The sequence below is a fragment of the Dendropsophus ebraccatus genome, chromosome 4 (assembly GCF_027789765.1).
Source record: "Dendropsophus ebraccatus isolate aDenEbr1 chromosome 4, aDenEbr1.pat, whole genome shotgun sequence".
Taxonomy (NCBI): domain Eukaryota; kingdom Metazoa; phylum Chordata; class Amphibia; order Anura; family Hylidae; genus Dendropsophus; species Dendropsophus ebraccatus.
The window spans coordinates 116,963,581-116,977,347 of NC_091457.1; the positions used below are offsets into that span (position 1 = coordinate 116,963,581).

The 13,767-nt window shown below is 42.8% G+C and overlaps 1 protein-coding gene across 5 annotated transcripts in view; it reads right to left on the reverse strand.

Moving 5' to 3' along the window:
- SETD5 (SET domain containing 5) overlaps positions 1 to 13,767 on the reverse strand; it is a 73,671-nt gene that overhangs the window by 13,480 nt on the left and 46,424 nt on the right. For all 5 annotated transcript variants that reach the window (XM_069966849.1, XM_069966847.1, XM_069966848.1 and 2 more), the window contains 14 exons: positions 13,679 to 13,717; positions 12,235 to 12,477; positions 11,388 to 11,536; positions 11,049 to 11,166; positions 9,993 to 10,102; positions 9,431 to 9,677; positions 9,206 to 9,280; positions 8,820 to 9,068; positions 8,248 to 8,562; positions 7,916 to 8,158; positions 7,626 to 7,752; positions 7,196 to 7,446; positions 4,853 to 4,909; positions 2,337 to 2,816 (listed from right to left, as the gene is read on the reverse strand). In XM_069966849.1, the coding sequence (XP_069822950.1) occupies positions 2,337 to 2,816; positions 4,853 to 4,909; positions 7,196 to 7,446; positions 7,626 to 7,752; positions 7,916 to 8,158; positions 8,248 to 8,562; positions 8,820 to 9,068; positions 9,206 to 9,280; positions 9,431 to 9,677; positions 9,993 to 10,102; positions 11,049 to 11,166; positions 11,388 to 11,536; positions 12,235 to 12,477; positions 13,679 to 13,717 (2,703 nt within the window). The remainder of the gene's footprint in view (positions 1 to 2,336; positions 2,817 to 4,852; positions 4,910 to 7,195; positions 7,447 to 7,625; positions 7,753 to 7,915; positions 8,159 to 8,247; positions 8,563 to 8,819; positions 9,069 to 9,205; positions 9,281 to 9,430; positions 9,678 to 9,992; positions 10,103 to 11,048; positions 11,167 to 11,387; positions 11,537 to 12,234; positions 12,478 to 13,678; positions 13,718 to 13,767) is intronic.

Here is a 13,767-nt window from a genome sequence, read left to right on the forward strand (position 1 = left end):
AGCTCTGCTACATCAGCTATCACTAAGACAGCTCTGCTACATCAGCTATCACTAAGACAGCTCTGCTGCATCAGCTATCACTAAGACAGCTCTGCTGCATCAGCTATCACTAAGACAGCTCTGCTACATCAGCTATCACTAAGACAGCTCTGCTACATCAGCTATCACTAAGACAGCTCTGCTACATCAGCTATCACTAAGACAGCTCTGCTACATCAGCTATCACTAAGACAGCTCTGCTACATCAGCTATCACTAAGACAGCTCTGCTACATCAGCTATCACTAAGACAGCTCTGCTACATCCGATATCACTAAGACAGCTCTGCTACATCAGCTATCACTAAGACAGCTCTGCTACATCAGCTATCACTAAGACAGCTCTGCTACATCAGCTATCACTAAGACAGCTCTGCTACATCAGCTATCACTAAGACAGCTCTGCTACATCAGCTATCACTAAGACAGCTCTGCTACATCAGCTATCACTAAGACAGCTCTGCTACATCAGCTATCACTAAGACAGCTCTGCTACATCAGCTATCACTAAGACAGCTCTGCTACATCAGCTATCACTAAGACAGCTCTGCTACATCAGCTATCACTAAGACAGCTCTGCTACATCAGCTATCACTAAGACAGCTCTGCTACATCAGCTATCACTAAGACAGCTCTGCTACATCAGCTATCACTAAGACAGCTCTGCTACATCAGCTATCACTAAGACAGCTCTGCTACATCAGCTATCACTAAGACAGCTCTGCTACATCAGCTATCACTAAGACAGCTCTGCTACATCAGCTATCACTAAGACAGCTCTGCTACATCAGCTATCACTAAGACAGCTCTGCTACATCAGCTATCACTAAGACAGCTCTGCCACATCAGCTATCACTAAGACAGCTCTGCTACATCAGCTATCACTAAGACAGCTCTGCTACATCAGCTATCACTAAGACAGCTCTGCTACATCAGCTATCACTAAGACAGCTCTGCTACATCAGCTATCACTAAGACAGCTCTGCTACATCAGCTATCACTAAGACAGCTCTCCTGCACCACCCACCACTAAGACAGCTCTCCTGCACCACCCACCACTAAGACAGCTCTCCTGCACCACCCACCACTAAGACAGCTCTGCTACATCAGCTATCACTAAGACAGCTCTGCTGCATCAGCTATCACTAAGACAGCTCTGCTACATCAGCTATCACTAAGACAGCTCTGCTACATCAGCTATCACTAAGACAGCTCTGCTACATCAGTTATCACTAAGACAGCTCTGCTACATCAGCTATCACTAAGACAGCTCTGCTACATCAGCTATCACTAAGACAGCTCTGCTACATCAGCTATCACTAAGACAGCTCTGCTACATCAGCTATCACTAAGACAGCTCTGCTACATCAGCTATCACTAAGACAGCTCTGCTGCACCAGTTACCAAGATTGCGGAGGAAGAGAAGAGGAGGTTACACAGGATCCCACACACTACAGCCGATCTTATCTGCTCCTCTCAGCCCCGGCCACCTCCCCCACCTGCCAGCCGGCTGGATCCTCACATGTGCTGCACTTCCCCCGGATCTCACAGACCCCCGCTCTCCCTCTTCATCCTCCCCACCTCCAGCCTTCTCCGTCCTCCTCTCTCCGTGACCTCCCGCTCTCTTCTGTGCAGCTCCGGCTCCTCTCCCGGACATCCCGCTCTCCCTCTCCTCCGTCCTCTCTCCCGGACCTCCCGCTCTCCCTCCAGCCTTCTCCTCCGTCCTCCTCTCCCGCTCTCCCTCTCCAGCCGCTCTCCGTGCAGCTCCGGCTCCTCCGCATAAATCATCTCTCTGATAAGAGAGTCTGGCGGAGCCGGACTCTGTTATTAGAGAGACACCAGCAGCGGGGGTCTGTTACACACAGTAGCCGACCCCCGCTGTATATGGAGCGGGCTCAGGAGGGGTCAGATGCCGCTGTCAGTGTGACAGCGGCATCTATATACTTAAATAGCCGGCACTAGCAATAGCTAAGTGCCGGCTATTTGAAATTGGCGCCAATGGGAGTGGAGGGAGGGAGAGCAGAGGAGGAGACTGCAGGGGGCAGGGGGAGGCACATAGAGAACACGGCCGGCGCTCAGCTAGCCGCCCACAGTGTTCTCTGCTTAACTTAAAGTTTCGATACCAGGAAATCCTGGTATCGAACGTTTTTTTTGCCCGAAATATCGATAGTAGTATCGATATTTCGGTGCATCGTGCATCCCTAGATCGCAGTAAACAGATGTGAACTCTATATGCAAACTACAAGCATGTGACTAAATATTGTGGTCTATGTAGAAGCATCGTCTTGACCCCAGTTACCTTTTTCCTTTGAGGTGGATTTTGTGGAGAAGATCTGATCCCCTCATAAGTCCTTTCACTACAAGGAGACATAGATCCTTGTGCAGATTCTTTCAAAAGTCCAGGAACAGGCCTAGTATAATAGGCTTCTACAGGAGAGCCACAGTACATTTCTGATTGGGAAGGTTTTCTTTCCCCTACAAGAGGGGACCCACGTAATGAGCCATCAGCCCGAGGCATTGCGTTCAAAGGGGAGAAAGCATACATTAAATTGAACTCCGTCCGGAAGGTCTGTTCCGACGTTCTTAGCAGCGTTGAACCTTCCCCTCCTTTTCCTAAAACACCTGTTTCTGATGTGATGTATGGCATAGACGTGCTTGGAGACTGAGAAGCAAGATCACTAAGACCGGTGACGACTGTGGTTTGGTGTTCCTGACAATTCTCCATGGAGATATCCAAGAAACTTGCCTTTGGCAGATCTGCTTCATTTCGAAGACAAGGCTGTAAAAATAAGGCACAAATTGGTAACAATTTAGGTGCTTAATACCCTTATGGTATAAAAAAAGCAAGGTATGATTGTCATTACATCTGTGTTAGAAGCCCCATAAGGAACATTAACCCCTTAAAGAGGTTGCCGAGCGGAAAAAAAAAAATTATTTTAAATCAACTGGTATCAGAAACTTATGGTGCATTTACACAGAGATTTATTTGACAGATTTTGAAAGCCAAAGCCAGGAACGGATTTGAAAAGAGGATAGATCCTAGTCTTTCCTTTGGCCTGATCCCTATTTATAGTCTGTTCCTGGCTTTGGCTTCTAAGATCTGTCAGATAAATCTGTCTGTGTAAACGCACTATTAGATATATTTGTGATTTACTTCTATTTAAAAATCTCAAGTTTCCCATACTTATAAGCTACTATATATCCAGCAGAAAGTGTTGTTTATTTACATTCAGAAACAGTGCTCTCTGCTGACATCTCTGGCCGAGTCAGGAACTGAGAGGAGAGGTTTTCAATGGGGATTTGCTACTACTCTGGACAGTTCCTAACTCGGCCAGAGATGTTAGCAGAGAGCACTGTTTCTGAATGTAAATAAACACTTCCTGCAGGACCACAACAGTTTATAAGTAGAGATGAGCGAACCGGCCGAGGTTTGGGTTCGTATGAACCTGAACTCTCGGCTACTGATTCCCGCTGTCTGCCTGCTCCATGGAGAGGGTGGATACAGCCTGAGGACCGCCTGGAAAACTGGGATAGGCTGTATCCGTTTTCCAGGCGGTCCTCAGGCTGTATCCACCCTCTCCACGGAGCGGGCAGACAGCGGGAATCAGAAGCAGAGAGTTCAGGTTCATACGAACCCGAACCTCGGACGGTTCGCTCATCTCTACTTATAAGTATGGGAAGACTTGAGATTTTTAAATAGAAGTAAATTACAAATCTATATAACTTTCTGGCACCAGTTAATTTGAAAGAATAAATTTTTTGTTGGATAACCCCTTTAAGGACATATGCCGTACCTATATGGCATGTGTTCACTAGGGGGATTCAGAGAGGGCTCACGCTGTGCCCCTGCTGTGAATCCCACTGCGGCTATAAGTGAGTGCGGGCTGATCGATACGCTAATTAGGCACTTTTATGAAGCAATCAAAACTGACAGCTGCACTTAAAGCGTAACGGTCATGTTTTTTTTTATTGCAGAAATCAGTAGTATAAGCGATTTTAAGAAACTCTGTAATAGGTTTCATCAGCCAAAAAAGCCTCTTTCTGTACTCAAGAAGCAATCTCCCAGCCTCCCCCCCCTGACTTCTTATCTGTGCATTATCAGGCAAACACATCTTCATTACAGAGAAGCCAGTGAAGATGGGTTCTGCTCTCTCCGTTCTATCCTTATGGAGGGGGGAGGGGCCGAGGGAGATGAGGGAGCAGGAAGAGGTGACATGAAGGTCAGCTGTTTGTAGACTGTCTGGGCACCTAAACCGCAGGATTCTGGGGTCAGAAAGGTCAGTGCTTATCTATGAACTTACTGAGAGAAGATTGCAGGATGTTGTGCTGTGCAGGACTGCTCCGTGCTCAGTCACTCCTAACAGCCCCTCCCCTCTCCATAGCCACATAATGGAGACAGAAATCTTGCTGCTTCTGCAGTGAGGGGGGAGGCTGGGAGATTGCTTTTTCACTACAGAAGGAAACTCTTTTGGTTTATAAAACCTATTACAGAGTTTCTTAAAATCGCTTGTACTGTTGATATTTAATGTTTAAAAAAAAATGACCCTGAAATGACAGTTACGCTTTAAATGCCGTTTAAAAGCCTCTGTGGTGGTGCAGTGGCGGTGATCAGGGTTCCCCTAATGCGATTGGGGAAGCCCTATCACAGATACCTAACAGGCCGGAAATCAGTGTTCTTCTGATGCTGATCAGAGGTCAAAGCTCTAGCAGCCCTTACAATCTACTAGCAGCAGAATAATCAAATATTATATATATATATATATATATATATATATATACCCTTCTTAAAGCAAGTGCAAGCAGTGTGATAGCTACCTCGGGTGACAGGGATTCGGGTCTATGCGCTGGGGAGCTCTCAGGTGAGGATATGTTCTAGGAGGGGAGGGGGAAAAAAAGCAAATCGTTAATGACATTTTTAATGAGGTTTATAAGTGGCAAAGATTATTATATATAACATAAGCAGCATCTGCAGAGCTATATTTGCATACACCCCATCACCTCACTATAGGTCGGTGGGTTGTGTGCTATTTGGAACTGTTGTACAGATACAGCACAACTCTATGGCTTCCATTATGTATAGAAGCCATACAGCTGATGTAAAAGCCAAAGAATAATTTTACAGCTTTACTGTCAAATTTAGGATATTTTTGCAGTGCACTTGTGCCACCATATTATGGCAGAAGCCAGAGGTGAACAGAAAGTAATATGTAGTCTCACTTTTAGACAGTTTAGGGCATTTCAGTCACTTTTGTATAAATGTGAAAACGATTATTAAAATCTTCGAAACTCCGAAAACTTTAACAAGTAGAAAGCAGCGTACATCCTAAAAGTCAACATACATCTGAACAAATAAGGGCCTAAATGTGGCCATACACCTTCAAAAATTGTATAACCAAAAAAACAAAATAGAGTATTGTAGCAAATTATTCGTCCGGGACGAAGGACACGAAACGCGCGTCGGGTGGTGGCGTCCTGGAGAGCGAGCGGACTTTGTGATTTATTGGTAATAAGAGCGATTCTTATATGGGGTGGGAAGGGTGTTTACATCAGATATAGGGGTTTGTTCCCCATGTAACAAAATTCTTTGCACATAGCACTTTATACTCGGTCCCAGTGTTCTTTTATATGAATTGCTCCTATATTGCTCCTATAGATTTATGTATATGTGATATTTCTCCAGGATTGCCACCCTGTTTTTATAAGTGTTGATTCATTTTTTCTTTTTTTTCTGTATTTTAACATGATTTAAATAAAATTATTTGCTACAATACTCAATTTTGTTTTTTTGGTTATACGTTTGGGCTATATTGAGGTAGCAGCACGGCACAGGCCAATACCCACTTATTTACGTTAACTTAGTAGTCTTTATACGTAACAGTGGCGGCCTATTGTTTGCTATTTTTTGGCTAATACCTTCAATAATTGGCAGCTGAACACACCACTCGCATAAAGCAGAAGTAATTGGGACCTTAAAGTAATACAGTCACCCCCTTTTTGCGTTATGACTTCTCTAGACAGGCGTTAAGGGTAAATTTAGCAGTTTTCATACCTTACTTTATATCATAAGTCATGGTGCTTGTTCCAGTTAAAAGTGATCTTTTATCATCTGCGGATTATGCCACCTGGGCGGGGCTTCTCGTCTGAGGCACCACTTAACCCCTCCCCGCCCTCAACGGCCATTGGAACGGGCTGGCCTAAAGGTCTAGGCCCCACCCCCTCTAGGTGGGCCCATACCAATGGCTGCCATGGGGACGGGCCTATGATGACGATGTAGGCGGGGATAAGTTGCGCTGCGGCCGTGAAGACCCGCCCAGGTGGCACAATCTGCAGATGATAAAAGATCACTTTTTACTGGAAGAAGTACCAAGATCTATGATATAAAATAAGGTATGAACACTGCAAAGTTTACACCTTTATCTAGAAGTCATAATGCAAAAAGGGGGTCACCATGTCACTTTTAAGATCATTAGATTAGCCACCATAAGCAAAACAGTCCTAGTATATTTATCTCATTAGCATGTTTAAAGTGAAGCTGTCAGGTCCATACCAGGTACAAAGGCAAAGGCACAGGCAGATAGACGATAGGGAGATAACACACATCATCTCTTTGTCTTTGCTCATAGTCATTTTCAAAGTTTTAAAATAGCATTTTTCCTTAGAAGCTGAAGTGCTGCAGAAGTGATGCTGAGCCAAAGCATTCAAGACTCCTGCCCACCTCTTCCTGCCTTGACGGAATGACGTACAGGGCTAGAGGCTCAGGCACGCATGCTCTGGATCAGAATGACTTATGGCACTACAGCTTTCAAGGAAAAATACAATTTTATAATTCTGCAAATGACCATCAGCAAAGACAAAAAAATTAGTCTGTACCTGGTATGGCCCTGACAGATTAGCCTTTGTGTTGTGGCTTCCCGAGCAGCATAGTTTTAGATAATTTCTTTAGAATTCATTATGGGTGTGGTAAGAAAAACAGGTTGGCCATTCCAAGCAAAGGGTGCTAAACTATTGAAACACATTTCTGAAGAACGGCACCCCCTGAAAAAGCACTGTGTGACTCCAACATTCCCTATTTGGTAAGGATGGTAAGGATGCCCTAATGCATAAAGCTACCCAATATGCAGTTCAGTTTTCTACAGAAAAAAATACCTATTTCTTTACCTCAAACTGTAGTGGAGTATTACAACGACTAGCAGCAAGAGAGGGAATTGGAGAGAACATAAGTCCATATCCATATCGGGATTCCTCTTCACCAGGAAGGGAAGAACTGGGTGTGGTCTGCATTGGACTTAAAGAGTCTGTTGTCACAGAGTTAGGTAGTACAGGGGGAAACTGTACAGGACTTGATAACATTGCTGAATTTTCTTCTAGGATGTATTTCATCTTCCATTTTTTAAAGGGAGCTGTGATTTCTGTAAAAGATAAATTCATTAGAGAAGAGGTATAAGTCTAGGTCAAAGATTAGCAGAGAAAAGCAAAACTTTAACGGAAATAGGCTCCCAGTACATGTAAATCTCTTGTGTCCTCGAGAAAACTAAGATACCAGCAAAATCTGCTGTACATTATTATGCCACTATCATAGTCCCCATACCTGTATTGTTTCCACTATTACCACTGGAAGGGAGGCTGCTCTCATTGCTTTGGTATAAAGGTTGTGGTTCCTGTACAGAGCTCTCAGGTTGTGAAAAGTCATCATCCATGGCTTGTTTAATCCAACGCTGGTTAAAAAAAAAAAAAAAAAAAAAGATTTTAGGTTATGTCACTATAGTTTGAAACTAATAGCCATCTTAGAAAGAAATTTTAAATTTTTAGAAAATGAATCAAAAACTCTGCTTTATACGGGAGAGTATGTTAATTAAACAAAAGAGGAACATAACTAACCTTTTTACATGACCCATAAGTGCCATCCACCTTTGGAGGACGCCTTCGCCTTTCTGGCATAAATGGAGAAACAAAGCGTATGTAGTGTTTAGGAGCAGTGCAGATAGTTGGGGAATGGGATAATCCAGGGAGCATGTTAAGTGTGGTTGCCAAAACAGTTGGATCTGTAGTAATCCTCAAAGGGTGTTCAATGGGACTGTCCTGTTTCTCCACTTTATCATTCAACCACTCTGTAACAAGGTACTGGAGAAGAAAGCAATATCATTAATTTCAAAGTGATGGCTGTGGATACTTTGGAATTAACTAGGACATTAACATAAAATTTTACTGACCTTTTTAGTTTTATGGTATTTAAGGCCAGAACGTGCAGGCTGGATTACTGACTGGGTAACTGCAGGGGACTCTGAGCCCTGCTGTGCGTCACCTAAGCCTAGATTTTCTGTGGTCCCAGGCTCTGCTGTGGCAGAACTAGCAATCCCCTCCTCTGGCACTGGGGGTGCCAACTCAACTTGCTGGGCTACAGCTTGTCTCTGCCTTCTTAGTCTTTGTGCTGAGGCACTTCGGTACCTCGACATGCGGCTTTTTGGGCGAGGTCTGGTGGACTTGGGAGGAACTGGTTTGGGGGCAGGTTTTTCTGAATTGGCTTCCTATATAATCAAATACAAGAGATTTAATAAATATCTACATATTCGTAGTTAAACTTCGTAGCTCAATTAAAAGTTTGGTAAACACTAGACGTCACACAAAGCAACACAACAACCAGATTCTTACAACTAAATGAACTGAGCGTTATTGTTACTTGACACAACACACAGACGTGTCTAAAGTTTTGATGCAGAGGCCCCTACCTATTGTTAGATATAGCTGGTCCCAGACTCTACAGCTGTACAGAATATTCACTCACCAGCGCTTGAGAAGATCTCCGAGTGTTCACTCCCTGGGTAGGATTGGGTGTGGGTTCTACATCCATGGCACTTTCAGATTCTGGCTCTTGGTCATCTGCTTGGGTTGTAGGATCTGATGCTCTCTGGACTTCAGGAACAGAAGGTGTCTCAGGTTCAATAGCAGGTTGTTCTGCAGGCTGTTCTTTGCGTCGCCTTCTTCTTTCTACATTATCCAGTGGAGGAAGTTCTACTTTCTTGTCATCTCTTGACTATAATAAAAACAATAATTAGCTGGATTATTGGCCAGCAAGTTTGCAGAAAAATAGTTATCCTCAACCTTCGATTAAAAAAAAAATTACATCTGTAAGCTACAAATGAATTGCATACAAAAAAAATAAAAGCTCACCCTTCTGGTTCTTGACACTATTCCCACCTCCTCCTCTTTAGTATCTTCGCTTTTAGCTGTGATGTCTTCTTCAGTCTGTGAACATAGTTTAATTAGACTTATTTTTAAAAAGTTTTTCCTAATATAATGTAATGTGCATATGGAGACCAGAGGACTCATAGGAAAGTACTTAAAGCTGGACACTAGTCACTGTTAAACAAAACAGAACTTATTATCAGGGTTTACCTCATGGTCACCAGTTGCCTCTGTGGCAGGAGTTTCAGCCACTTCATCAGTCTGGTGATTGGAACTTTCATCCACCACATAACCCTGCTGTTCCAACTCCCTTCTTCGAGCTTTGCGATGTCTTGTCTCTGCTCCTATGGACAATGGAGGTGCAACAGGAGGTGGTAGTTCTCCAGTACTAGGATTCCTCTTCTGGACAGGACAGTTCCGGTTGCCTTTGTGACATGCACAATCTACCTTGTAACTACTGCAATAAGCAAAGAAAAAAAGATATATTGACCAACTAATAATCTACCAGAGTGTGGCCATTTGTACTGCACTTATTACTGGTTGCAGTATTCGCTTATTCAGGCATGCATACAGTAATGTCTATTAGTTTAAAGGTTTTGCTACTAAAGGCTCAATATCTTAATATAAAGGTGGCAAACTAATACTTCCTGCAGTAACTCATCTCTGCACAAATATGACTGTATACAAATTAGATATCACAAGTGCAAGATTTATGGAATAGATTATGGAATGACACATGATGCTGAACAATAAAGACTGAGAACATACTCACCAGCTACTGTAGTCAAAGTCAAAGGCAATGGTGACCTCTGTATCTTTTGCAATAGCAGCGATAGCATAAATGCACAGATGAACCATCCCATCTGCAATCATGTGCCTGACCTGTATAGACACATAAAATGAGTTACAAATTAATTTACTTATGACAACTTCTTTATAAAGATCATTAGGGCTCTAAATGATACATAAGTGGTGTTTTATCTTGTTAAAAGTATGCAAACCTCTACCCCCATATTGCATAAGTAAACCTTAAAAAAGTTACTAGTAAGGTAATAAATAAGATTAAAAATGTAGTGCATAATGTGGACCCAATTGATGTTCCCTTTTTCTTATTTCAGGATTGCGTCACAAATTGCACTGATGAATACTCTAGGTAAGGTAACCATATTAAAAGGAGAACTCCAACCGGGACCCATTTTTTTCAGAACGTCTGTGGGTGGGTGAAAAATAACATCCACTTACCTCCCCAGCCCCTGCCCTGCCGCCACATTTTGCTGCTTAGGGCCCTAATGTTCAGCCGGTTCCTAGTCTTGAGACGGAACATGGGCGGTGACATAGCAGGCCTGCTCATCCATTCAGCAGCAGAGGCGGGGTACCATTGCAGCCGCTAAGTGGTTGAGCAGGCCTGCCATGTAGCATCCAAAGTCCTGTCTGAAAACAACAAAGCGGCTAGCATCGTGGAAGCCGCAACCCCCACCCCTCCCTGAAAAAAATTGGTTCCGGTTGGAGTTCTCCTTTAACCTAATGCAGGCAGAGTGTCTGCCTGGGCATTGAATATGTATGGTACTTTTATATCTTTTTCCTGACCCCTTGCTGTCACACAGTTTCCTCTCTCCTTTAAGAATACATGCATGTTTACTCAATCTCAGAAAGATTGCGTATTTGGGGTCAGAAGGAATAGCTGCTGACAAGAGAGGCATTTGGCAAACAGCTAAGAGAAACCAGCATATTTAGCAAGCCCAAAATATTAGCTCATAAAACGGGCTGGGAACATCTGAAAATAGAGGTGGGTTGTTACTAATAACTTTGAGACATGTCAAGCATTTACCTCAGCGTTGGGTGTACAAGAACGTCTGATGAACCTAGCATCATTACCAAAAGTCCGCGCATCCACACACATTTCTAAGCCATTAAATTTGGAGTAAAAAAGCACAAAAGGATATGGTCTGTCAAAGAAACAAAAACAGACATAATAAACAAAAATGAGTAAGACAACAGAGAGTAGACATGACGCAGTCATAATTAGATAAATGGCGCTCACACTTTGTAGTAGGTTCACTGTTCTAACCCTCAGGTCCACTTTAGTTTTTCAACCAAGAAATAGAAATTGAGGAAAGTGAGCTACGATTGCTATGCAAGGACTTCTACTCAATCATCACAGACTTACTTTTTAAAGAAGTGTCCATTGACTTCAAACTGCTGCCGTAACATAACTTTGCCTCGGTATTCTATTACAAGAGTGTTAACTTGCAAATCCTTGGATGCACGTAATATTTTACGATGTTTTTGCACTCGTGCGACCCTTCCCAGCTGAAACTGTAATAAAAGATTTATAAGCTATCTTATGCATTGTAACATATGACAGGCAAAAAAGTACAACTGTAAATAATACTTAAGGATTCATAAGCCCTTTAGGCTAGGACAACAGATGCCCACAAGTCGTGGCAAGATTACTGTATTGTCGCAACCTGCATGATTTCTCAACCACGCAGGCAAAAGTGAAAGTGACACGTCACCGACTGCTTCCTAAGCTGACATTAACGTCTGTTTACATTTTCATAAAAAAAAATAAAAAAAAGTATTTTATTCGCACCATAAATAGTGTCAAGGAGTCAGAACCTATTCCTCCTTCCGGTAAAAAGACTGCTATGGCCCATAATTCAAAGGGGCAGGCATACAGCACACTGAGGCGTAACCATGCTAGGGCTCAAAAAACAACAGGCAACTAAATGTATGTTTTGAATATATTCAGTGGTGCCGCCAGCCCGGTAGATACTCAGATGGTGACAGTCACTTGGAAACTTCCATTGATTACAAGGATTTCCACCATAGGGAAAACACTAACTCTGCAGCAATTCCATGATTTTACCACAACCCTGGGTTGCTGTATGGCCCTTGCCCTATACAAAGTGCGAGCTTAAACGTTAATATAGTTAAAACAAAAGGGAGGAAAATAAAAAAATAAAAGCACAAAGCATATGGATAGAGTAAGACAGCTATTATATACTACATACCTGCATCTGAGATCCTACAACTGTGTTGTTACAAGACAGTTCGTTCTTCTTTATGGTTTCAGGTATCTCTGCTTTTCCAGCTAGTTCTTTGTTTGAGCGTACATGCCTCTCCAGAAGGTTCTGCATGTCTGCACTATACTGGTTAGTAAATGCCTCCTCATACTGATCAGTCCAAAGCCGGATCCTGTTCTCCCAGCCCTCTGTGGTATTTTCATCTAATGTGTGAGCATCTGAAGGCGAATTCTAGAGAGGGGAAAAAAAAAACAATTAAAGTTTGATGGCAGTATCTTCACAAACCTGTAACAGCTAATGATAAAAATGGCAACATTTTCTATTAAAGGGGTTATCCAGCGCTACAAAAACATGGCCACTTTCCTCCAGAGACACTCTTGTCTTCACATTGGGATTGGGTTTTGCTGCTCAGTTCCATTGAAGTAAATGGAGCTTAACTGCAAACTGCAACTGAACTGGAGACAAGAGTCGTGTTGTCTCTGAAAGAAAGTGGCCATGTTTTTGGAGCACTGGATAACACCTTTAACAATTACCTGCTGATGCCTAAAAAGTACAGAAGAAAATATTAATGAGTGTGTGATCAGTAGTTGAGGTGCCACTACTTTACACAAAGGCCATGTGGCTAACATGGGCCAATGTTTTTTTCATCTGATGCACACTGTAGTGCATTCATTCATTCATTGTGCTCACTACTTCAACAGCCAGCAAAGTGGACTAAAGCTAGTATTTCACAATAATCATTTTGCAGGTTTGATAAAGAATTTCTGCTATGGTTCCCTGTTCCATGGACATGCCTGGCACCCCTCCTGTATGTGCCAGTGGACCAATTTTTGGCTCTCTAATTAAAATCCTGTTATCAAGCCAAATAGTTACCCAGTTTTCTAAAGGACCAAGGTATATGTAGAGGTCAGTGTTATCCACCCAACAACTAGAGCAGCAGGCAACCCCATTCAACCTTATGTAATGTAACACCTCTGGGGTCCTGTGCTTAAATGAATGTGAATGCTGTTTTATGCTGCAGCAAAGTACCGAAGGGGCATGGCCCAGGCAGATCAGATCTCTGAAGTGTATGAGTCACAACCCTTTGGCACTTTAATGCAGCGTAAAACAGGATTCTGTTTTTATTTTTTAAGCAGATTGCAGTCAGACAGCTTCCTTCCCCCAAGAACTATGTAACACTGTAAGGACTTTGATACTCAGTTTCATGGAACAGATTCATTTAAATAAAGGCTCAATAAAAAGTTGCAACATTTTGCATTTAGGAAACAAATTATTATAAAACATTTTAGTGCAGAGGTGATCATATCCTTTGAAGACTATCAGTAGAGATGAGCGAATCGCCCGTCTAAGCCGCTTGTTGATCAAACGAAGGGCTTTGCTTCATTAAGACGGGTGACTCACTCATCTCTATCAGGATAAAATGGGGACTCACCTTCATTCGTAAAGACTTGCGGGAACCTTCCCGAAATGCCTAAAATAAATAGAACATAGGCCAGTTATGAATCTACCTTAGAGAAATCA